This window comes from Alternaria ventricosa (genome assembly GCF_023758065.1).
Source record: "Alternaria ventricosa strain BMP 2768 chromosome Unknown scaffold_23, whole genome shotgun sequence".
Lineage (NCBI taxonomy): Eukaryota > Fungi > Ascomycota > Dothideomycetes > Pleosporales > Pleosporaceae > Alternaria > Alternaria ventricosa.
In genome coordinates, this window is record NW_026055703.1 from 102024 (window position 1) to 125332 (window position 23309).

The window sequence follows — 23309 nt, forward strand, 5'->3', positions numbered from 1 at the left end:
TGCGATTGCGGCGCCTCTAAGATCGTAACGAACTGTCGCTTTCCCGTAACACCAAGGCGGTCTCCTTCTTACAACATCTATCTTCAATCTTACAACTCACTATGCCCCTCCCTCTGAGCATCCTTCTCCTCCTTCTCCCTCCTCTGCTCCTCCTCCTGCACATCCACCACCCCCGCCTTCTCCTCCTCCCCCTTCACGCGTCTAGCCAACCCCGCAATCTCCTCATCATAAACATTCCACTCAGGAACCTGCCTGCGCGCCCGATCCAACTTCGGCTCCTTGGTCTGCGGATTATTACAAAGATCAATCGTCTTCGCCTTGGCGAGATCCTCATCGCTGCACCAAGTCTCGCACCACAGCCACTCCTGGGGTAAACTGTGGATGGGGAGGTTGAATTGCATGTTATTGGGTAGGTCTTGGTCGAGGTTGGAGAGGGAATTGGGGTCCGCGGAGAGGGCGTGGTATTGCTGGCGGAGGCGGTCGCCGGCGGCGAGTTGGCGGAAGCGGGTTAGGTCTACGACGTAGAGGGCGGAGATATGGTAGGGGCGACCGCGGAGGAAGTTAGCCCAGTAGCCTGTTTTCCAGAAACGGAATCCTTCCATTTCGGTGCGCGAGTCGCCCATGGGTGTGAAGCCGTAGGGTGCGCCTTCGAGGTCGTGTTGCACGAGTTCGTACATGTCTGTTCGCACGATTTGGTCGGCGTCGACGAAGATGACTTTTTCGAGGTCGAGCGGGAAGAGGACGTCGAGGAAGAGGATTTTGTAGCCCCAGATCTCGCGCTGCTTTTCGGTTTGGCCGCGCAGCCAGTGCGGCCATTTGTAGGTCACCATCTCGTATTCGAATCCGTACTCAGCAGCGATGTGCGGAAGGAAAGACTTGAAGCTAGGTGACAGGAACTGCTCGATGAACCAGAACTTGACGGTGTGTTTCGTGTGCTTCATGACAGATACCATCATGATGTTCAGCATGCGCTCGTATAAATGGCCCGAAGCGACGGAGAAAATGTTGATGTCTGCTTGCGTGCCTTTCTTCGCCGCTTTACTTCCGGAGAATAGGTCAGCGCCCTTTTGCAGGACCTTTTCGGAGTCGAAGTTGAGACCGATCTTGCCGAGGAACTTGTTGACCTTTTGCGCACTCTTGCCAACCAGCTCAGAGGCGAGCGACTCTTCAGGAGCGAGTACATCAGTCTCTTCTTGACCTGGCTTGCGCGATAGACGAGGGAATATTGTCGCTCCTTGGAAGCTCATGAGCGCAATCTCGGTAGTCTCGTCACCAGGTACGGGTGCCCAGCTAATAGGACCTGCACTATCAAGGCTGAAAACTTCCTGAGAGCGACCGCTCTTGAGCTGAATGTTGTAAAAGCCAGGAGTGGCCTTGAACTGGAAGTAGCCGAGATTAGCCATGATGATCGTATCCGCGAAATGAGGATCCCGCTCGGTGGCAAGAACAACTTCAGCACCACGCGGTGGGTGACCACCATTCGTAGTGTCACGAGAGTGGCCCTCGATAAGAATGTTTTCCAATTCATAGACAGCGGTGACATCGGCACCAGCAGGAATGGTACTAAGCTTGATGTTGTCGAGATCATATACAGACTCTTTCGGGGCAACTAGCCAAGAGGGTGGCACATCCATGCCAAGGTTAAGCAAAGCCTCCTTGGGGATGCCATAAAAGTGGGTTCCAAGGCTTCCGATCGATCCATCGGCGACGAAGGACGGTCGGGCTTCCAGGACGTATCTGTAGAAACGTTTGACAGGAAGCTCTTGAAGCATCTGCTTCGGGTTGAGGAAAAGCTTGAGATGTGTGCCCTCCATATCGCTGAGTACTTTCAGAATGGGTACCCACTTCTGGGCCAGCTCTGTCGCGGGGTCAATTGAGGCTACGATCTGGAAGACAGCCTTGTCTTCGTCACCCCGGATGATAGCGGTATGCTTGGCAGTCCAGTTGTTGTAAATGCTCATCCTCAGGGTTGATGCAGTCTCGAAGATGCCTTCTGGAACGTCCGACACGGTGGAAAGTGCGACCAGCGACTGGATCTTCGCAACATCTAGAGGAGATGCGATCTTTTCCATGAGATCAAGATCGGCAAGCGCATTGTTCAATGGCTCAACTCGTTTGACCTGCTCATAAGTGACAAAAGTTTCCACGTCATCGTATGAGAATCCGTAATCTTCTGGGATGGGTCCCACGTAGCGTCCGTTGACGAGCATGCCGTTCTGTCCCGGCTTCAGACCGAACGCGTCGTAGATCGGCTCAGCAACCTTCCAGAATTGAGTGGAGTTGGCGGGAGTTGGTCCGGAGTTGGCATCCCGGTTTATGATCTCGGAGAGGGCTTCGCTTGTAAGCTTACGACCAGACTTGATGTAAGTCTCTAGAAGATCTTCTGAGGCGTTCGGCTGCTCCGCACCGGCTTTCGGGTTGTGTATGAGAACAGCCTCTACGTTGGGGTTTGCCTCACGGAAATCTGCCAGTGCTTTAAGAAGAGCAAAACCAGCCTCCGAGTCGAAATCCGCCACAAGCGTGACGTGAATCCAGTCATTCTTGCTAGCAGACTCCGATGCCTGGATCCGCGGCATCTTATTGTAGGCCTCGCCATGGGTCTCTTCAAATTCAGCCATATTAATGAGCGTGATGTTCTTCTCGTTCTCCGGGATGATGAGAGGATTGCGCTTAGCAGCAGCTGAGGCCAAGAAGTGTTGCGGAACCCAACTATCACTGTTGAAGTTACCGTTGAAGACTGCTTGTTGAATCTGACGAAGATCCATGCCGACTCTTTGACTGAGTGTTCCGAGCCATTCTTCGGTTGCTGGAATGGGTACACCGTTGACAAAGACCGGGGCTTTGGGACCTTCTGCTGCTAGACGCTTCAGGTACTGTTTGGCGCCTGTGATGTGCTGATCTAACGTCTCTGACTTCAGTATGTCATCGAACGCAAGCGCCTCCTTTCCATCGAGGAGCGCAGTTTTCTTGACTGTCACGTCGAAAGTGGCTTGGTCTGCGTGCGCCAGCTTCTTGCCATCTAACAGCTGAGCTTTGCGTCAGCGCAACATACGAGAACATAAGGGATTTTAGTACTTACTACTTGAAGGTATTCAATCACAGCGGGTAGTCCATACGCATCTTGTAAATAGTAAACGACCTTGGCCTGCTCAAGAGCACCAGTTGTAGCGGTCTGAGGAACGATACCCCAGCGCAGTGGGATACCACGCCTGATGAGACTGAGGATAGTCTCAAGCATGGTCGTAACATCTTCGGACGAAGTCAAGTCGACAGCGACGATGGCGTTGTGAATGTCTCTACGGCAAGATGGCAGTTGACCAGGGTATGTTCTTTGCAGCAACTGTGATTACGATTAGCTCGCGATCGATGACATGAATGATCGTACCCACAGCCCTAAGTTCACTCGGCCACCCTTCATACATCGGGTCTTTTTCGATGTCGTTCAGCCACAAGATGACGTTGCCGCCTTCGGTAGCATCTCTAAAGTCGTAACGTTGAGGTTCAGCATCCGTCTGAGTCTGGGCGATCGAATCATGCGACAACAATGAAATGACCTCAGAACCGCTTAGACCCTGACTGCGTATCCCGTTGATCAATTTACGTTCACGTCGCAAGTGTGCCAACAGCGAGAACGGGTTTACATCGCGGGCTGGGATCTGTACGCCGTTGATCCAAATGACATTGTATCCGGTAGGGAGGAGTTGCTCGCGGTTCTTCAGATGTTCTTCGAGGAAGTCTTCCGAAGCGTTGTGGGCTGCGATGATGGACGAGTACTTTGGGAAGTCTTGCACGAGCTTCATGAGGGTATCCATGGGTTGTTCGCTTTGGGTTACAAAGCTAGCAGCCTTCAGCCCTAAATCGGATACCTCGTCCTTGGACAAGGGCTTGAGGTCTGCGACATCTTCATCGTCGTCCAGGCCGGTGCCCATTGGCTTTTGAGAAGCACTCTTCTCTCCCTGTTCAGCCTGCCTGTCGTCTATGACAATGTAGTCGGTCCGCTTCAGTTGTAGCTCGACACCGTATCCGTTCACTACCAGCGGCGTTGTTGGTGCCTTCAAAGAAGGCTTGTGCCGGACACGGTACGAAGTCTTCCCTTGCTTGGCTGTATCGCTCAATGTCTTGTGCCATTTTTTGAATCGAGGAGCCGTGATGTCGGCGTATAGGATCGCGGGTAGAGCCGAGCTGTTGCCAAGTATGCGGTCGAAGGGTAGTTTGTATGTCCTGTCTGGCTCTCAGCGTCTGCCCGTAGACTAATTCATTTGTACATACCGTTCGCTCTCAATGTCTCCGAAAGGCTCGTCTAGGTGTACGGAGCAGTATTGCTTCCCATGAAACGATGCCCAAATCTCGCATTTCTCATTCTGCTCCGCCTTCAGTGAAGGCTCCACCGATGTATTGTAGAATTGGTAATGTGCTTCTATCCGCGGCGCAGCCGACCGGATTGAGAGAGCGAGATCGAAGGAAGCGAGGGCTTCGGGCTGGGTGATGTGTCCATCGCTTTTCAGGACGTCCACAAAGGCTGTATACAGCGCCTGCTCTGTAGTCTTGTCGTCGAAGTACCCCTCGGATACGCGGTCGAGGATGGGGTAGTATGCCGTCGCATTCTCTTCTGCTGCAGTTTCTCTGGGAGGAGTTAGCTGTAGCTCTAGGTCTTCGCAAAGTCGGAGCGTACAATAACTCTACCAAATATGGGGCAGGATTGAAAGAAGCTAGAAGCGCGACGCTGACACCTGGACGGGCCGCGTGCGCGCCAATGTGCCTGAAAGCACTGAGCAATAAGAGGGCTTTCGCGCTCAGCATAGAGGCTGAAGCTCGCATCGTGTAAGCCCTGCCCCAAGTCCTGAAGGAATCGTGGTGGCGTGTAGCAATGACGAACGATATTCGTGATGTTTCGAAAGTTCAACTCCCGATCTCAAGAAGTTGCAACGTGTAGCATAACGTCGGATTGAAGTGGCCGGAGAACGAGGCTTGAGTTTAGCCACGTGACATGAAACAGTTCAGCGCATCGGAAATCTGCAGTGAAAACAGAAATGGCAGTTGCGTATGGTACAAAATGATTGCTCCTCTACCGCGTCCCCTCCAGCATTTGGAGCTCCAAGTGTCAGGTACCAGATCCCTGCAGCCATGATAGCGCTAACGCGATAAGGCCGCGGCTCCCTTATCGCGTCAGTCCCGCCGCCGAACCTCCGTCTGCCATCACACCCGACGGAAAGCTTCCGCTCTTCACTCACCCGGCTGAATCTAGACGCGGCTCTTGCGTTGTGGAAGAACCATTAGCAGAAGCTTCCCAATCTATTCGCCAAGTCATGACAAGGCTACCGCCAAATTCTTGCCCACTCACGGAGTTGCCGTGGGCTGTGCCAAATTACCTAGGTACTGAACATGTACTAATCAGCGGCTCACGCCCTACAAGGATGCAAGGCGTAGCCAAGAGCTGCAGTCAGACTCTACATCGAGGAGTATGATGTCGCAGTTACTATCGTCTTGCCGGCATCGGTCTGCCCTTATATAGTAGGGTTTGCCGCCTAGGATTTCCTTACTCAAAGGATATGTAGTGCAAGTCTCGACTCATCTTCCATCATCTTTTTTCAAACAACTAGTCATCCCTCTTCTCCAACATGTCACAAACCGCGACATCGATCGAACTTGTGAGCTATCCTGAGACATCGATTCCAGCCCTCACAGCCAAGCCATTGGGCAATGGAGGAAGCAAGGATACACCTTCGATAGCTGAGGATTTGCGTCCTATCAATGTGGCCCAGGACTCCTTCGCTGCTGAACAGCGGGATGGTCCTGGCAAGGGGACGACGGCCATTGTCTTGGTCACGGTAGTGTGTGTCACCATGGTCAGCTCCATGCTGTCGGGTGTCATGACTGTGACTCTGCCTACGGTCGCACGAGAACTAGAGCTGGCACCTAGTGTACTGTTATGGTTTGTAGACACATCCCATATTCCATACTACCTACTGACGAGTCTAGGCCAATTTCCATCTACGCCTTGACCTGCGGCTGCACTCTACTCCTCCTCGGTTCCGTCGCTGATGTCGTTGGCTCCCGACCTATGTACCTGGTAGGGTGTCTCCTCCAATCTGCCTTTACACTGGCATGCGGATTGGCGCAGACTGGAACACAGCTCATTGTCTTCCGTGCCTTCGCCGGCGTAGCAATCTCCTTCTGCCTCCCCTCAGCCGTTAGTATCATCACCAGCACGTTTCCAGAAGGCAAGAGCAGGAACATTGCATTCGCATCCATGGGCGGTGGCCAACCCATAGGTTTCTCATTCGGACTCGTGCTCGGGGGTATCTTCGCTGATACCATCGGATGGCGGTGGGGTTTCCACCTCAGTGCGATCACTAACACGATCGTCTTCGTTCTTGGGCTGTTCGGTCTGCCAAAAGTCGACAACAAGCAGCCACATGTCTGGTCCCGCTTGAAGAGCGACATTGATTGGGTCGGCATTCTCTTTGGAAGCGCATCATTGGCGCTCCTCTCATACTGTTTCGCGTGAGTGTTGATCTCACATATCTGATGGCTCGATGCTAATGTCTTTAGTCTGATCTCCGAAGAGACTGCTAGAATCCGAGAGCCCACGACACTCGGTCTGCTCATTACTGCGATTGCTCTCATCCCGGCATTCATTTTCTGGGTTGGCAGGCAGGAACGACTGGGCCGGCCCGCTATCATCCCGAATTCACTCTGGCGCAACCGCATCTTCAGCATCATCTGCATCGGGGTCTTCATCACATGGGGAACATTCAACGCGGTAGAGTCGTACCACACGCTCTTCTTCCAGAACGTGCAAAAGCTATCGGCAATCCAGACGTCGATCCGGTTCCTACCCGGACCAGTAGCCGGAGCGCTCGCCAATCTGGTGATGGGCCTGATTGCTCACAGGGTTCGAGCTGACTGGGCGGTAACCGTTGGATTATTTTGCACGACTCTTGGCGGGCTGCTTATGTGCATCATACAGCCGGAATGGTCGTACTGGAGCTGCGCGTTCCTTTCTGTGTTCTTCAATCCTATTGGTGCGGACGCTTTATTCACGGTCTCGAACCTTGTCATCACTTCAGTGTTTCCAGCGCGGACGCAGGGACTCGCAGGCGGCGTTTTCAACACGGTAGCGCAGATTGGCAAAAGTGTAGGGCTGGCGACCAGTGCTGTCATCGCCTCTAGTGTTACGGAGCATTCGGGTTACGTTGAGAAGCAGAGTCCTGCAGCACTGATGGAGGGGTTCCGTGCGGCGTTCTGGTATCTGTTTGCGTTGAGCTGCGCTACGGGGCTGCTGTTGGGGTGGGGGCTGAGGGGAATCGGGCGGGTGGGCATGAAGAGGGAGTGAATGTCAAACGAGACAGGATAGAGTCTACTGAAATAATTCAAAGTAATGTTGCCCTGCCAAGCGTTACACCCGATGGAAGGTAGTTGGTGAAGCGTTAAACGCCCTGTTTCATGTTGGGTCCAGGGCTCACATGCAGATCCCGCCTAGTGACATCTGGACGCGCAACCAGGCCCAGGTACGGGAAGATCCACCTTTGCGTCGAGGGCGAGCTGACGACAACGAGGCCGAACGCACCCCCGGCGCCGCCTGCATCCCGCGCCATGATCATCACGTAGGTCCTGGTCTCGAACACCTCTCCACAATCATTTCACCATGCTCAGCGGACCCCCGAGGGCCATCCCGCTCGTCTTCGTCTTCCTCGCCGCCGGCCTCGTGTGGTGGTATCTCCACCAAATCCCGTCAATTCCAACATGGAACTCCGGGAGCAGTCCTGCCCACGGCTTCCGGCCCTCGCTGCGCGGTGACCCACTCGACTTTGGCCTGCCGCTGCGCTTCTCAGAGGCGCAGACGAAGCCGCCGGGCAGCAACTACACGTACAAGATCATCGTGCCCAAGACGCAGAAGGAGGACATTAGCTGGATGGACAAGGAGATTCCCGATGCGCCGTTGGTAGTATACGAAGTCGACAACCCCAATGCCGAGCACAAGATCCCCAAGAACAAAGGTCGCGAGGCTATGGTATGTATCAGGTCATTACATATAGGTGTTGTAACTGTCCGCTAACCTCCCAGGTCTACCTCTCGTACATCATCGACCACTACGACGACCTCCCCGACACGTCCATCTTCATGCACGCCCACCGCCACGCCTGGCACAACAACCAGCTCCTCGGCCTCGACGCCGCGCAGATGATCCAGCGCCTCAACCACGAGCGCGTCGCCCGCATGGGCTACATGAACGTGCGCTGCCACCACGACCCGGGCTGCCCGGACTGGATCCACATGGACCGCCCCGGCGGCGACTTCGACTTCTTCCACAAGCCCGAGGAGATCTACTGGCGGCGCAACATCTGGGAGGAGATCCACCCAGGCGCCCCGATCCCGCCTTCCATCTCGGGAATCTGCTGCGCGCAATTCGCCGTGTCGCGCCAGCGCATCCAGGAAGTGCCTATTGAGCGCTTCATCCACTACCGCAAGTGGCTGCTTACCACCGGCATGGACGACCAGTTCTCCGGCCGCATCTTCGAATACATATGGCACTATATCTTCACTGGCCATGAAGTCCACTGCCCGGCTATGAACACGTGTTACTGCGACGGCTACGGCATCTGTTTCGGCGGCCAGAAGAAGTACGACGAGTACTTCAAGAAGCAGGATGCGCGCAACGAGCTGTTTACCCAGCTGGATAAGTTCAACAAGCGCGAGGAGGAGGCTAAGAAGGATGGCAAGGACCCCAACTTCTCGAAGGAAGAGATTGAGACTATCAATAAACTGAGGACGGAGATTAGTGGTATGGATCGTGAGTTGGATGCGCTGAGAGAGGACGCGAAGAAGAGGGGTGATGATCCCAAGGCGAGGAAGGAGGAGACGGAGAGTTGGGATTCGTCGCATATCTGGGACTATGCTCCGAAGAACGGTTGATCTGTCGATATCGATGAGTGGTACTCTTGGAATGGGTGGATATATATCACTTTCCGCGTCAGATGCATGCAGAAGGAAGGCGTTCATGGAGGCGTTTACAGGAGGTAATTTCGTATGGCCTGGTGAGCTTGCGCCGTGCATGAGCGCTGCATTAGATTTCATGTCATTTCAATAGTATTTAACGATGTGTTGTTCTGCTACATTAAGTACGGATACCACGGTGTTGGTGAGGGGTTCTTTCACCTGTCGACTTGATCAATCAATATTCCTCGACTGGCGGTAGGAAAACAAAAGACAGTATCACGCAGTTCTTACCGACTTTATATGGACTGCATGCAATTGAGGTAAAGGTGGGGATATCTACTGCCTTGCGCTACCCCTTCCGGTGTTGCTGATCTCCACAACCACCCGTTCGTACGACCAGCACGTGCCAAACCAATCCTCATCAACCTGCCCTGCCTAATTCATTCTACATCTCATCCCCATCGCAAGCAATCTTCCGCCTTTACCACAAAGGGTCTGATATCCACACCCCAAACAGGCGACCAGCCTATCCAACGACCATGTCCCACCTGCCTCTCCAAATGCGGGTGGCTGGTGCGCCTGCTGCCTTCCCTAATCGAACATCGCTACCAGTCCGAGCGCGATAATCTCCGCGTGTCGTCAACGGTGTCTCTCTCTTTACCGAAATGTTTGACTGCTGTCTGAGACAGCTTGTTTGACCTGGTGTTCTGTTGTCTTGTTTTTATTGTGGCTGGGTGTTTGACACGCGACGCGTTGATGACCTTTGTTGGTCGCGGTGATTGCAAGAGGAGGAATTCACAGCTGCAAGAGTCACCGTCACCACCGCATTCACTGTTCTTCAATCATTACGAATGCTGCCTAGGGAGAAAGGGAGAGATAGCAGTTTCGATCGTCGAGCGGTTTTCTGTCTCTCTTACTACGCGCGCGACACTTCACGCATGCACCGAAATCTCGCCGAGGATCACACCCCCATTGCGAGCGCACGATGGATGCGACAATCGGTGACAACATTACGGTAGAAACGCCAGACCCAAAGAAGAGGAGGCAAAGCGCACAGGACAGCTCACCAAGACCACGAAGCGAACCGAAAATCACCTTGCCGGCGTTGAGTGATTTCGCCAGATCACATGTCGCCAACTGGTCTCCGCCCGTACCTGTAACGCCCGAATCGGAAGCACTACGAAGTTTGAAGTACGAATGGAGAAAGCAATCCCGCGAAGAGCCTGTGTACGATGGGCCGAGATCCGAGAAGCAAGTTCTGATTGTGGACCTGCAAGACTACGAGATCTATCGAACACCAGAGAGCGAGTGCAGGGCGTATGAGTTGACGAGCCTGCACTATCTGGAGGTCTCGATTGCGAAGAAATTATGCTTTGATGGCTTCATCTGTGTGGGATCGACCAAACACTACGTGCATGCAGTACCCATTCAGGATAGCTCTGTCGAGGGCTACGGAGACGATGAGAACTCTGGTGTTAATACATACATACAGTCTACGTTTGCGGCCAGTAGGGACAAGCACTACGACATATGGTACAGACTTGCGAAGCCTGCTCCTGGCTACAAAGAGTTTCAGAAATCGTTCCTCTGGGTAGCGCAGCTAGGAAAGCATATTATCGACTACGTGGACAGTCAACCCGTAGGATCAGTCGGGCTCAACAACTTCCGCGAAGACTTCTATCAATGGCTCTCGCCTCGTTTTAGTCATTGTGCCGACTTCCAGCAATGGCATACTGCGTTCAGACATCAGTCTGACTTTCGCGTCGCCGTACACGCTTACATCGAATACTTCTACAACCAAGCGTTCAACCTTCCGAACTCGAAACAGCTGCTTGCTCATCCGCTTTGGAGCGAGTGCATGGCCAAAGGTTTGACAGCGGTGAAAGCGCAGAAGCAGATCATCGAGCACACCATTGCTACGCCAGAGGTATACGATTGCTTCAAGCACATGTACTTTGGTGAGCAGATACAGGCAAAACGGCCTACCGACATGGTCAGGATACAACAGGAGCGCAGGAAAAGGAGACTGGGGTTTGCGCAGAGTTTCTGGGCACGGCAACCGACTACTCCGCGACGGAACATCTGTCGACCGTATGGTAACTCGCCAGTGAAGGTTGGCGACGTCGTAGCCTTGATTCCTGACGAGGCAGACGCAACCGTTTGGCGCAATACGACCTGGGAATGGCTTGCATACGTTCAAGGTACCGAGGCCTTGACGGACGGGACCCAGAGGTTGTTTGTGCTATGGATATATAGACATCACGAGACGAACATTTTCAAGGCCGAATACCCCTACACGAACGAAGTCTTCTTATCCGACAACTGCAACTGCTCTGAAGGAGAGCTGTTATCCACGGATATCAAGGGAAGATACGATATAGACTGGTCGCCTTCCACTATCGACGCTGAGCGCTTTTTCGTTCGCCAAACCTACGTCACCCAAGACAGCGCCTTTGTCAGCCTTCGATCTTCACACAAGACTTGCACGTGTCGGAAGGAAAAGGGCACATCCGTCGACAACTACCGTCGAGGCGACACGGTATATCTGGCAAGGACCCGGAACGGAGACAAGTTTCTGGATCCAGTCGTCTTCCAATACATCGATCACGCCAAAGGGACTGTCAGAGTGCGAAGGCTGTTACGAATGGAACGCGACTGTAGAGAACTAGCAATCAAAGCTCGGCGCTCAAATGTCTTGGCCAATGAGCTGGTCCTTACGGACGAAAACGAAGATGTGTCCGCATCCCGCATCCAGCGACGTTGTTTCGTCAAGTTTGTGACTAAGTCTGACGTCCAGATTGGACGGATACCTTTCACGTACAATCGCGGCGGTGCGGGCGATCTCTGGTTTCTATCCATGGGGTTGGGCAGCAAGGACGGAGAGCAGAGCCTTATCTTCCTACGATGTCTTCCCAAGAGCTTCAATGAGGGCCCCGACATGACTTCCCCTGAATCACTGATAGGAATGAGCATCTTCAGTGGTGGTGGCTCCCTTGATCGAGGTCTTGAGGAGGGCGGAGCAGTCACTTTTCATTCTGCTGTTGACTTCAGTCCCCATGCCATACACACTCAACGGGCAAACTCGAAGAGCCCGGAGACGATGTATCTGTTCTGTGGATCTGTTGATGATCACTTCGACGCAGCTCTCAAGGGTGCCAAACCTGACCTTGTTCCGCGAGTCGGCGAGGTCGACTTCCTTGCTGCTGGATCGCCATGTCCTGGGTTCTCAGCTCTTCAGCACAATATTCTCAGTCCGCAGTCCTTGAAGAATGCATCACATATTAGCACCTTCTGCTCGTATGTAGATCTATACCGCCCTTTGTACGGTATACTCGAAAACGTCGTCAACATGGCTTCAACACGGACTGGATTTGAAGATCAGAATGTCCTATCTCAGGTGGTTGCTTCTCTAGTCTCGATGGGATACCAATGTAATCAGTACATCATGGACGCTTGGAGTTACGGCAGCGCGCAACAGCGTTCACGCCTGATCCTCACCATAGCTGCACCTGGACTTGAGCCAATTGCCCAACCTTGGCACACCCACGCGCGGCCTTACGAGGAGACGGCGGGACGAAGCTTAGGTTATTTACCCAACGGACAGAAATTTGGTGAACGCGAGCATTACCCAACGCCTTTTCCGTATGTACCAGCGATGTCCGTCGATGCGGGATTACCCGACATTGGCAACGGTATTGTCCAAACCTGTATTCCATTCCCCGATCACCGCTTAGGCCAGTTACCAACACGCAAGCAACGTGCACTGGTCAGATGCATTCCACGGCAGCCTCCAGGTTGTGGCTACAAAGAAGCGGACCAACGTGGCCTTATCCCGACTTCACTACGAGATCCCAGAACAGACATTGGAAAAGCTTATCGAAGGATCAAAGCAGCTGGATTGGTACCGACTATTACGACAAATATAGTCATCCGAGATTCCCGAAATGGTGCTACATTGCATTGGGATCAACATCGATCTACCAGTGTATTGGAAGCTCGTCGGACGCAAGGATACATGGATGAGGAGCCCATCATTGGTTCGCTTCCGGAGCAATACAAGATCGTTGGCAATGGTGTGGACCGGAAAGTTGCTTTTGCCATGGGTCTATCTCTACTCCAGGCCGTGCAGAAGAACGAGTCAGGGTTTACTGCGAATGGGACGACGCAGAACTCAGCTGAGGTGGTGGACGCAACTAGCGATGCCGAGACATCCCACGTTGAGAAGAGTGTTAAGAAGCCCAAACCTCAGTCTAAAGCACAGGATATGTCGCCATTTCAGAAGGAACATCACCGCAGGAGTTCCCAACCGGTGGTGGTGATACCTGGACGACGGCAAACCGATAGCGCCACTTCGACTGTGAACACTACTCCGGGGCTATCTAGAAGGAATGCGAGCATGCCTAATGGCGCAACTAGCGAAACTTCACAGACTCCACCTGTATCACAACCTAACGCCTCGGTTGCCCAGACCACCGGCTTCTTCTCTCGACTTTCCAAATCTCTCGCCGCTGGCGTCGGTCGACTCTCCCTATCGAGCATGTCCACTTCCTCCTCTACCCCGACTTCGGCACCAACACCCACCAAACGCAGTCGCGAAGAGGATGAAGACCCTTTCGCCCCAGAAAGCCAGAGCCGCACATCAAGAGAGCGACCAAGGAAACAACTCCGAGTCAGCGCAACACCATCGGCACAAGATGGGATCAAACTTGAAACAGAACCTCGTAGGAGGAAGTCTGTATTCTCGCATCGAAGCGGCAGTGTGAGTTCGACGAGCTCGAGTAAGACTCGTTATACTCGTCATTCAGGATTGTCGGTGGAGTATGTGCCGAAGAATTGGAATAAGAGGGTCGAGGTAGAGATGCGTGGGGTGGTCTTTGAAGAGGAGTTTGCGCAGGCTGATTAGTTGATCTGAGATGGTAAGGGGAGGGTTGAGGAGTGACTTTGGCGATGGAGGATCTTGTTTCGTGGTGGGCCGAGTAGTTTGACCACGCGATGCGGATACCCAATACTCTGGCATAGAGTCGATACCTCATAAGCTTGATGCGCATTACTGTAGCTGCCGTCAACACAGTGAAATCATAACACCACCGACTTATTTACTGCATGTAATACGACATGAATACTCTACCCAAAACTCATGCTCGAATCCAGCAATAGGAGTGTTTGACGTTCAGAGTGGCATCGTGACGCGCCTGCGTCTTGCCATCGAGAAGGGCCGATAGAGCCGTGTCTCCCAACCACCTTTACGATGATCGACAACCACCACGCGATGCGGTCATAACACTCCAACATCTGCATAACGAGCACAGATACCGATAACAGGTTTTCGTCCTATTCAATATCGAAAACTATGGGTACGTTGGTGAGATGAGACAGGTACCACACACGATCGGGTCTCGGCTCCCCTAGCGTATACCGGTGGCTACGCCGGCACGGCTGTACCTGGGTTGGGTGGAGAAGATAGGTTCATGCCAAGACAGGTATGACATAGGTGGTCCAGCGTCCAGATGACGCTGAAGACGTAATGTGGAGGTACTGTAACAGGCTGGCTGTGTGTTTGTCATGGGTATATAAGGCTGGGTGCTGGTGTCTATGAAAGGATATACATCATCAACCACTCATCACATACCAAATCTATCTACCTCAACCACCCACGACCAAATCAAACTTTACATCACACCCCTCGTCAATTATGTCCGGCCAAGGTGTTTCCCACCAGGGCATCACCGCCCCCGGTCTCAGCGAGGCGGACCAGAATATCAACAACACCACCGAGGACATCAGCAACAAGGCTTCGGGTCACAAGGCAAACTTGAGTAACCCCAGTACGCATTCCCTGAGATGCCTAGCTGCGTGTTTGATGAGATGAGAGACTAACGCGTGATGCAGACACTAGCGAGGAGTCCAAGAAGAAGTCTGCTGAGGCGCTCAAGGCACTTGGTGGTGAGGACGCTTTCTATGGAAAGCAGGGTAAGGGCGAGTAGGGGATTTTACCTTTGCCTGATGAAGGGGGAATGAAGTTATGATACCACTTTGAGACGAGAATATAATGTCTTTCAACAGCAATGATGCGTGGGTCCGAATGATGCATGAGTGATTCATCGCCTACTTATGTACATTCTTGGGACGCGTGTATATAATGTCGAACGCGACTTGTGGCTTCTTGTACCTCGCAGTCAGATTCGGCATATAAAAAGGCATCACAAGGATGACAGACACAATGGACTGTCGCGTCGGCGTTCTTGCCGTGTGCAAAGCGATGACGTCATCAACATCATCGTCTCCTTCCCCACACATCTCCCCCTCTATCATGCAGCCTCACCAAACAAACCACAACAACAACAGTTCATCTCAACATCACTCCTCCATATTCTAACTGAGATATCCCATCTCTAAGCCACAGCCATGACATCCACATCAGAAACCCCCACCCCCACCCCCACCCCCTCCATACCAACCCTCCACACCAAAGCCGAGTACCTCAGAGCCGTCATGTACGAAGGCGTCACCATCCTCGAAGGCACAGCCACCTGGTGCAAGAACTGCCACATCGTCGCCCCTGAAGTCGCAAAGATGGTGGCGGAGTACCCAAACGTAAAGTTTTACACGTATGATGTGGAGGAGTGTGAGGATATTGCGCAGGAGCTGGGGGTTAGGAGTATGCCGTCGTTTAGTGTGTTTAAGGATGGGGATATTATGGAGGGGGTTACGGGGGCGAGGCCGAAGGAGGTTAGGAGGGCTATTGAGGGGTGTTTGTAGGAGGGTGGGTGAGGAGGTGAGGAAGGGAGGGGAGCATGTGAGAATCAGGAGCGGGCTGATGGTGTTGGTCTGAGTGCCAGAAGCCCAGGCAGAGCAAGTATTGAGGCTTCTTGAGCTCTCTTAACTCATTCATGCTCACTAGACATTCGATGTATGGCCGCTGAACAGCGATGCAATCGCGGTTGCCTATTGCGGAGGTGAAGGCGGCTTCCAGAAGCGAGACCCCATTTGCACGAATATTCCCACATCGCATCAATTGCATCCACCTACTCTTCTTCTACACCAACACAATACCTTCAAAGCATATACGGTTACCGTCGCATCACTTCCCTCTCGATCGCTTCAGCAAATCATTTTACCTATCATTCACGAACGCGTCTCCGATCAACTGAGTGCCCGGGTCATTCTCGCGCACGACTACAGTATGGCAGGCCCTGCCAAGAGAAGTGATTTAAGGCAGAAGGTTAGGCGCACGCTGGTAACTGTTGCGGAGTACGAAGCCGCGGTCGCGCGACTCAGCGACACAGAGACACAAGCGTGGGTATCAGTAATGAAGGTCCGACTCCAGCGGCACAAGGATAATCTCGAGATACACATTTCAAAGCTTGCCGAGGAAGATATTACGAAAATAATGACGGAAGTCTACGCTGAGCGTCTTTCCGCTCAACGTGAAGTACTAGTCATCTGCATTGCCGATTTGGCACAAATTGCTGCCACAGAAACAAAGGCCTGGGAAGCCACCGTCGACCGCCAGCTCAACGTCTGCGAAATGCAAGACACCCACAAAAGTCTAAAGCAAGAACTTCAAGAGATGGAGCATGGGAAAGAACAATTACAAACCGGCTTTGATAAATCGACAGAAGACACGGCAGGGGACATTGGAGTGAAGAGTCTCACAACAGCCATCGAAGATCACGCGCAAAAGATCCGGGAGTCTGAATCTCAGCTTTCAGAAAATTTCGAAATTGCATACCTAGCAACAGTCGCCATGAATCGTGCCGTTAAAAGTGATCTCGATATACCTGGTGTCGGAAAGTATTTTCCCATCCCTGCACCCGTCACGATAACTGCCGCTCAAGTCAACGTCAAAGACATAGACTCCATCTTGGAAGCGAACGGAACCGATATCGAAGTGGACACTACTTCAGGATTGTACATTGCTATACCCAAAAGCCTGACAGCCGTCGTCAAGCTGGACCAGAAGCTTTCGAGAATCCAGGTATGCTCACCACAGAAGAGTTTCCAAGACGTCGAACGCATTAAGCGACGTAAATTCGAAGTCGGCGATATTGGCTGGTTCCCAGTCTTGCGACCCTCTATGGTCGAGTCTCCGTCCGACATTCACACTGAATTCGGGTACATCTGCGCAAAGAACTATCCGCTGATCATAGTGGAGAAGCTTCGCGATTGCATGTTAGGCTTACCAATCAACACTTCAGGCGGAAAGGGCTTGAGCAAGAAGGGTCCTTCTGTCATGAATCGAAGCGTTCCCATCGTTAAGTATCCACTAAGCGATCCTCCACTATCTCCATGGGGACAGGAGCTATACCCCAAACAAGTACTCAACGTACAGATGTACAGCAACTACACTCCACCCACAGGGGCCTATGTCGATATGCTCAACACCGTTATGATACCATACGACTCAAGATTCCGAAAGGAAGGGACAATAGTGGATGCTGACATTCTTCCTCTCCAACAGATGAGGCTTTCAGCACTGCTAGCGACCTCTCAAGCTGGGCACTTGGAAAATATGCTTGGGTTCTGTAGATGGATATGGAGCTGGGGATTCGAATTCGGTGTCCTCCCTAGACTCGGGGAGCACTACCGTAGATACTATCAGGCTAAGGTAGATAAGGAACAGCAACAGAAGGAGAAGGCAGAGGCCAAGGCTCGAAAGAAGGCAGAGACCCAGGCTCGAAAGAAGGCAGAGACCCAGGCTCAAAAGAAGGCAGAGACTAAAGCGAATATCGAGGCTAAGACACGGTCGGAGGCAAAGGAGTGTGAGGAGGCGAAGGAGCGCGAAGAGGCAAAGAAACGCAAAGAGGTGCAAGAACACGAACGTGCGATGCGACGCGAGCAAGCGAAAGAAAGCGAGGAGCTCGAACGGACTAAGGCAATTTGGCAACACATGTTTGCTATGGGACGCGAGGATGCAATGGTACAAATGGATAGGAACGTGAGGGCGTTGACTCGCGGGCCATCCTGGTGGCCAGCCTGGAGCTTCTAACATCACGTTTCGCTGTCACGGTTCAATGAGAGTCCCTGATGCCCCTAACGTGGAACAATGTACTCATTTTAATGTTCTTGTTGTGCATCTAGTATCGGCATTTTGTCAAGTTGCGATATCAAATGAGACATGTGTTGATAAATCCTCACTCCACCCATCTCAACCCCAAACCCACCTCGCATCGCACCGCATTACATGGCATCGCATCCCAACATCGATCCCCACCCCCAGTCCACCCCACCAATCTCCATCCGGCCATCGCACTCCACCCCAGTCTCCGCTGACCACACCCAAGACCTTCCCGTCCCATCCCAGCCAATCACCGTCGTCTCAGAAATTGCCGGGTAAGCCCAGCACAAGGGTAGCGAGCGGGGAACACTCGACCTCCACCACCGCATTCAACATGCTGACCATCGTTTTTATGTTCTCAAAGGCAAGCTGTAGCGAAGGAGGCTTTTCGGCGTAATCGTGATATATATCCAGCCAGTTGGGAGGTATTGGCCGAGCCGTGGCGGCAGGATTTGGGGAGTTGACGAATGGGAGAGGAGGATTGTGTATACGGATACCGAGACGGACGGCTTGGGAGACGGGGTGTGAGATGGATGAGCGGTCGACCAAAAAGAGGGCGTTCGAGATGTCGTGTACCCCACCGTGCATGTGCATGTGGAGGAGGAGTGGTGAGCGATGGCGGACAGGGAAGTTCTCGAGTTGATAAGCGTGGAGTACCCTGAGTCGATGCTTGTGCTGCAAGGTTCCTGTGCTACTACTACACCAGTACACTACTTCCCTCTGCATCACCTACCCTACTACTGCGAACATAGCCACTCCACCCAAATCATGGCGACAACAACAGTGACCTCGCACAGCACAGACTCCGATCGCATAGACAAGGAGCCACATCTCGCACATACATCAACAAACATATCGATCAGCCCGGAGCTATTCGAGAAACTATATCTCGCCCCCAAAACACCGCATGCAAATGAGAACGTCGGGAAATATGCTAATGCGACACCTTTGGGCTTCTTGGGGTAGGGAACTCTTCACGGAATGGTCGGTGTCGATACTAAGCACAACAGATTCGTAATCTCAACCTTCACATTCTCCATGGTACTAATGGGCTGGGGCGGTGCCGCCGGAATGCAAGCAGTCGTGTACGTCCTTCCTCCCTCCCCCATCCCACTCCCCTCACCCTTCCCATGCCCCCCTACTTCCCCTACTGACCTCTCCCACAGCGGCATATTCTTCTTCACAGGCCCCCTCCTCCTAACCCTCTCCACAATCTTCCTCTGGATCCAAGCCCAATTCTTCCCCATGATGGTCTGCGGCCTCTTCGCCGTCTTCTGGCTCTCCTTCGGCATGTTGCAACTGCCCACCCTCGGTCTCGCCGCCGCCTACTCCCCCACCGGCGATGCCGCAGCAGGAGCAGTGAGTAAAGAGATGAATGCGGTAATCGCGTTGTATTTGCTTGTTTGGGGGTTTGCGCTAGCAACGTTTTGGCTGTTTACGATACGGATTAATGTGGTTTTTGCGGGGATCTTTGGGTTTGTGACGGTGGGGGCGTGGGTGTTGAGTGGAGCGTATTGGGCGTTGAGTAGGGGGGATTTTGAGAGGGCGGGGAGGTTGCAGAAGCTGAGTTACACTGGCAATTTTGAGGGGTTATTGCTGATGAGTACAGGCTGGTGGAGCGCTCCTGTTCATAGTAGGCCTTCTGGGCTGGTACATGCTCTTTGTCATTATGGCTGTAGAGATGCGTTGGTCTGTATGTCCGCCTGTTGGAGATCTGAGCAAATACTGGGCGAAGACGGATGTCGAGATTGGTGCAAATGCGAGCGGGAAGAAAGATTGAGCATGGGATCGTGTCTTTTGAAAGCGACACTGATGTTATGTAGATGGTGCGGTAATACTTTGCATGTAATTGCTGATGTAAAACTTTTCACAAGGACGCAGCTCGACGAGCAAACGAACTCATGGCCCTACACTCCCCGCGACCTTCTTTTCCTGCAACTCTTTCCTGTCGCGTCTCTGTACAGCAACGGTCTTACTGGTGTACTTTCTCTTGTCTACCGACGGAATGAAGAACGCGGCGACCACTCCCAGCAGACCGAACGCTAAGGCCACTAAATACGACAAATGCGCACCCTCCAAGTATGCTTGCTTATTCCCCAAGCTGGCTGCAGCTCGAATAGCAGGAGTTATACCTGGGATAGCTTGGTACCCGGCAGCTGTGTTCGCTCTCGCCGCGGTGATCAACCTAGTGACGAGATCCGAGGAGAGATTGAAGGGGCCAAGATTGGCACGAACGCGCGCAGGTAACGCGTCTGCGTACTTGTTGTTCGTAACGTTTCCAAAGATGGCGGTAGCGACAGCGCCAGCAAGTAGACGAGAGGTTCCCGCAAGACCGGCTGCCGTGCCTATATCTTCCTGATATACGATTCCGAAGCCTACCAAGACCATGCCGTTCAAAAGGTTGACAGAGGTACATGTCGAGATGATGACTGTTAAAATGATTGATTTGACGGGATTGTCCATTGTGGAGGTAGACATGGCACCGACACAAGCTGTCTGTAGGGCGACGGCGAACATGATGACCCAACGTTGGTGTCCGATAACCTTGCTGAAAGCCACAATGATGCCACCGATGATGGTTCCGAGAGGTAGGACTTCGGCGTACAAGCCTTTGGATATCTCGTCGGTGGCGTAGATGAGTTGGGATAGGCGTGGCCACAGAGTTGCGTTCGAGTAGTACTGCATCCTGTTATTCGTTAGCATAGGCCTTATTGTCAAGTGGAACAACATACCCGCCTATGGCCATGACTAACATCGGCACGGTAAAGTGGCGAAGTGCTCTGAAAAGACGCGGCGGAAAAAGTGGCGCCGTCAAATTACAGTAGGCCTCGTAGAATCCAAGTCCAATCAAGGTCACCAGTCCGATAATGATAGGTGCGAGAACGGTCGCGGATACCCAAGGAGCCTGAGATCCACCCCAGCTGACACCGACGATGAATAGTGTACAGCCAGCCAAGAACAGGAATAGTCCCAACCAGTCAAATTCTCGTAGAAGCTGTCCAGCAGTCTTGCCATGCTCAGCCTTCTTGTCTTTCCATGATGGCGGGTGGTAGAAGAATAAAAGAAGGGCGAGATTGATAGCTTGGAAGCCTATCATGACATAGTAGCAAATGCGCCAGTTGCCCGTCTGCTTGATGATGACCCAACTGACCAGCGGCATGATTTGTGCTATGATTGAAGCAGCGTCGAACAGCCCAATAGTAACATGACGATATTTGCTCGGCACAATTTCTTGAACAGCACCAAATGCCATCTCCAGAAACCCGGAACCGCAGCCAAACAGGGCACCGCCGGCGATCATCTGGTTGATGCTTTGTCCAGTCGCTGAGACAATGCTGCCGATGATGAGAATGATAGCTCCGGCGATGAAGAACCATCGCCTGCCGAATATGTCTGAGAGTCGTCCACCAACGGTGACAAACATCGCGCCACCAAGGTTCCACGAGATCGTAATCCATGTGTATCTGGGATCCGGACCAAGATCGGCATTAACGTACGTGAGAATCGCTGGTGGGATGAGGAGGGTAAAGAGGTAGGCGTTGTAGCACATGGCCATGGACACGGCGGCCATCAATGTGCGGACTGAGATGAGTTAGATATGACAGAAGCCAGCATGGATGTCGGGCATTACGCACAGGTCATGCCCACATCTTCACCAGTGGTTTGGAGATGGCGGACGATCTCTTCGTTGGCATCATTGCTGTGGACGTAGTTGTCGTGATCCGATGTATTCGTGCTGTGCTCGAGCGCTTCGATCTGTGCCACCGAGGGCTCGCGGTCTCCTTTCGCAGCCATTGCGTAGCAAGCGACAATGGATAAGTGTACTACGAAGTACTGAAAATATCCGAATCCAGAGCTGGAGGATCAGCACTGTCATAAATACCGTCCCGCTGTTCCCTAGTGTGATCCGTCAGCTACCCCAGAATTCACCCCGAACATCCCCACCCATGCTTGGAGATAGCGACATAGCACTTATGCACATGCAAGCGACTCAAAATTCTAGTACGCTTGGGGTGTTGTACTGGTATGAGCATAAGCACTGTCATTGCCGGTTTGGGTAAAGAACTGCATGCCGTATGGCGTCAGTGAGGGAACATGATTGGTCACGGCTCCTTCAGTCGGAAAAACATAGCCAATGCCGACTTAGCATACCCGGTGTTGGCTATCGTTGTCCTGTGTGCGCAACAGTCAGCGGAGGATTACGCACTGGAGATCGCATTGCTGTGGGAATTTTAGTGTCCCCCATAGCGCATGATGTGCCATCCACCCAATGCATCTCTTCCAATGTCTGTTCTCGTACTCGAACGCCCTTGGGAAAGGACAAATGATCGCATCCGCTCGTTCTCATAGGATGAGACGTGGTATCGTCTGATACGCTGCGTACTTGAACTGCGATGGTAGGTATAAGTGGAAGAATAAAGATCAAATTTTTGCCATAGCCGGATATCGCGAGTATGTCGTAACGCCTTCAAATGCTGTATCCACAAACGCCACCAAAAAGAAAAAGGAACATGAATCTCATAGGGCCTCGAGTTCGAAATCGTCCAGCTTGTCGCGGTACTTCATGATGTTGCGCTTAATCTTGGAGGAGTCGACCCATGTGACGAAGTCTTCCATATTCCTCGAAACCAGGTAGGCTGGGTCTGTGATGACGTCGGTTCCAACTCTTACGTGCTATGTGTTTGTCAGCTCATAGTCTAGGGAGTCGACCTCTAAAGAAATCATGTCTGGAGTCCAGTGTACTTACACCTTGTTCGACAAGTGTGACAGCAGATTGTACGTGATCTGCCATGCGTAGCCGGGTCATGACAACTGGCAATCTCCTCCGTGCGAACGCGCTCACTGTGAGCTTGTGCTCGACATCGGATAGTTTTCCGCGGCCGCCGCCACCAGTTCCCAGCAAGCCCATCGAGAACAGCTTCTCCAGTATCAGGTCCTCTTGTTTAGCGCGGAAGGGATCGGATGGATCAAGGTTGGCGATTCTGTGGGCGAGTTGTCGCAATGAGCCGGCGAGCTGGTTGTATTTGCGGTAGTCGTCGCGTCCCTGGATTGCGTAGCGGCGCATGACCGCGGCTTCTCGATGGTCATTGTCGCTTTTGTAGGTGTTGAAGTCCACCTATGAAAGAATGTTAGTACCTGCCAACTACTCTAGAATGCCTCGTAGGCGCGAGGTAGCACCGTTGGACATGGCGAAAATGGCAGTTGTTCGCGCGGCGGTCCAGACGGCGATGTACAACAGGGGCGGAGAGGATCAGGTGATGCATACCTTCTTCAGGAGCTTCTGCTCATGATGCTTGAGTTTGCGCACCAT

At 52.7% G+C, this 23309-nt stretch overlaps 9 protein-coding genes across 9 annotated transcripts; 6 read left to right on the top strand and 3 right to left on the bottom strand.

The window, feature by feature from the left end:
* Nucleotides 1–89: 89 nt before the first annotated feature.
* On the bottom strand, nucleotides 90–4818 carry J4E93_009626 (uncharacterized protein; the record flags this gene model as incomplete). Its single annotated transcript, XM_049347515.1, has 5 exons — nucleotides 90–3026; nucleotides 3080–3340; nucleotides 3390–4221; nucleotides 4270–4623; nucleotides 4673–4818. The coding sequence occupies 5 exons, from the start codon at nucleotides 4816–4818 to the stop codon at nucleotides 90–92; spliced, it is 4530 nt and encodes a 1509-aa protein (XP_049195282.1).
* An 800-nt stretch (nucleotides 4819–5618) lies between these two features.
* On the top strand, nucleotides 5619–7336 carry J4E93_009627 (uncharacterized protein; the record flags this gene model as incomplete). The annotated part of the gene is made up of 3 exons (XM_049347516.1): nucleotides 5619–5932; nucleotides 5980–6504; nucleotides 6553–7336. The coding sequence occupies 3 exons, from the start codon at nucleotides 5619–5621 to the stop codon at nucleotides 7334–7336; spliced, it is 1623 nt and encodes a 540-aa protein (XP_049195283.1).
* A 312-nt stretch (nucleotides 7337–7648) lies between these two features.
* On the top strand, nucleotides 7649–8916 carry J4E93_009628 (uncharacterized protein; the record flags this gene model as incomplete). The annotated part of the gene is made up of 2 exons (XM_049347517.1): nucleotides 7649–8014; nucleotides 8068–8916. 2 exons carry the CDS (start codon nucleotides 7649–7651, stop codon nucleotides 8914–8916), a joined length of 1215 nt encoding a protein of 404 aa, XP_049195284.1.
* A 1009-nt stretch (nucleotides 8917–9925) lies between these two features.
* J4E93_009629 (uncharacterized protein) lies at nucleotides 9926–13722 on the top strand (the record flags this gene model as incomplete). The annotated part of the gene is made up of 2 exons (XM_049347518.1): nucleotides 9926–13609; nucleotides 13666–13722. 2 exons carry the CDS (start codon nucleotides 9926–9928, stop codon nucleotides 13720–13722), a joined length of 3741 nt encoding a protein of 1246 aa, XP_049195285.1.
* A 910-nt stretch (nucleotides 13723–14632) lies between these two features.
* Nucleotides 14633–14924, top strand: J4E93_009630 (uncharacterized protein; the record flags this gene model as incomplete). The annotated part of the gene is made up of 2 exons (XM_049347519.1): nucleotides 14633–14765; nucleotides 14830–14924. The coding sequence occupies 2 exons, from the start codon at nucleotides 14633–14635 to the stop codon at nucleotides 14922–14924; spliced, it is 228 nt and encodes a 75-aa protein (XP_049195286.1).
* A 421-nt stretch (nucleotides 14925–15345) lies between these two features.
* Nucleotides 15346–17929, top strand: J4E93_009631 (uncharacterized protein; the record flags this gene model as incomplete). Its single annotated transcript, XM_049347520.1, has 2 exons — nucleotides 15346–15669; nucleotides 16046–17929. The coding sequence occupies 2 exons, from the start codon at nucleotides 15346–15348 to the stop codon at nucleotides 17927–17929; spliced, it is 2208 nt and encodes a 735-aa protein (XP_049195287.1).
* A 1317-nt stretch (nucleotides 17930–19246) lies between these two features.
* Nucleotides 19247–19778, top strand: J4E93_009632 (uncharacterized protein; the record flags this gene model as incomplete). Its single annotated transcript, XM_049347521.1, has 2 exons — nucleotides 19247–19378; nucleotides 19608–19778. The coding sequence occupies 2 exons, from the start codon at nucleotides 19247–19249 to the stop codon at nucleotides 19776–19778; spliced, it is 303 nt and encodes a 100-aa protein (XP_049195288.1).
* A 119-nt stretch (nucleotides 19779–19897) lies between these two features.
* Nucleotides 19898–21793, bottom strand: J4E93_009633 (uncharacterized protein; the record flags this gene model as incomplete). The annotated part of the gene is made up of 3 exons (XM_049347522.1): nucleotides 19898–20684; nucleotides 20731–21580; nucleotides 21634–21793. The coding sequence occupies 3 exons, from the start codon at nucleotides 21791–21793 to the stop codon at nucleotides 19898–19900; spliced, it is 1797 nt and encodes a 598-aa protein (XP_049195289.1).
* A 723-nt stretch (nucleotides 21794–22516) lies between these two features.
* Nucleotides 22517–23309, bottom strand: IMP3 (Small subunit (SSU) processome component; the record flags this gene model as incomplete). The annotated part of the gene is made up of 3 exons (XM_049347523.1): nucleotides 22517–22672; nucleotides 22746–23114; nucleotides 23265–23309. 3 exons carry the CDS (start codon nucleotides 23307–23309, stop codon nucleotides 22517–22519), a joined length of 570 nt encoding a protein of 189 aa, XP_049195290.1.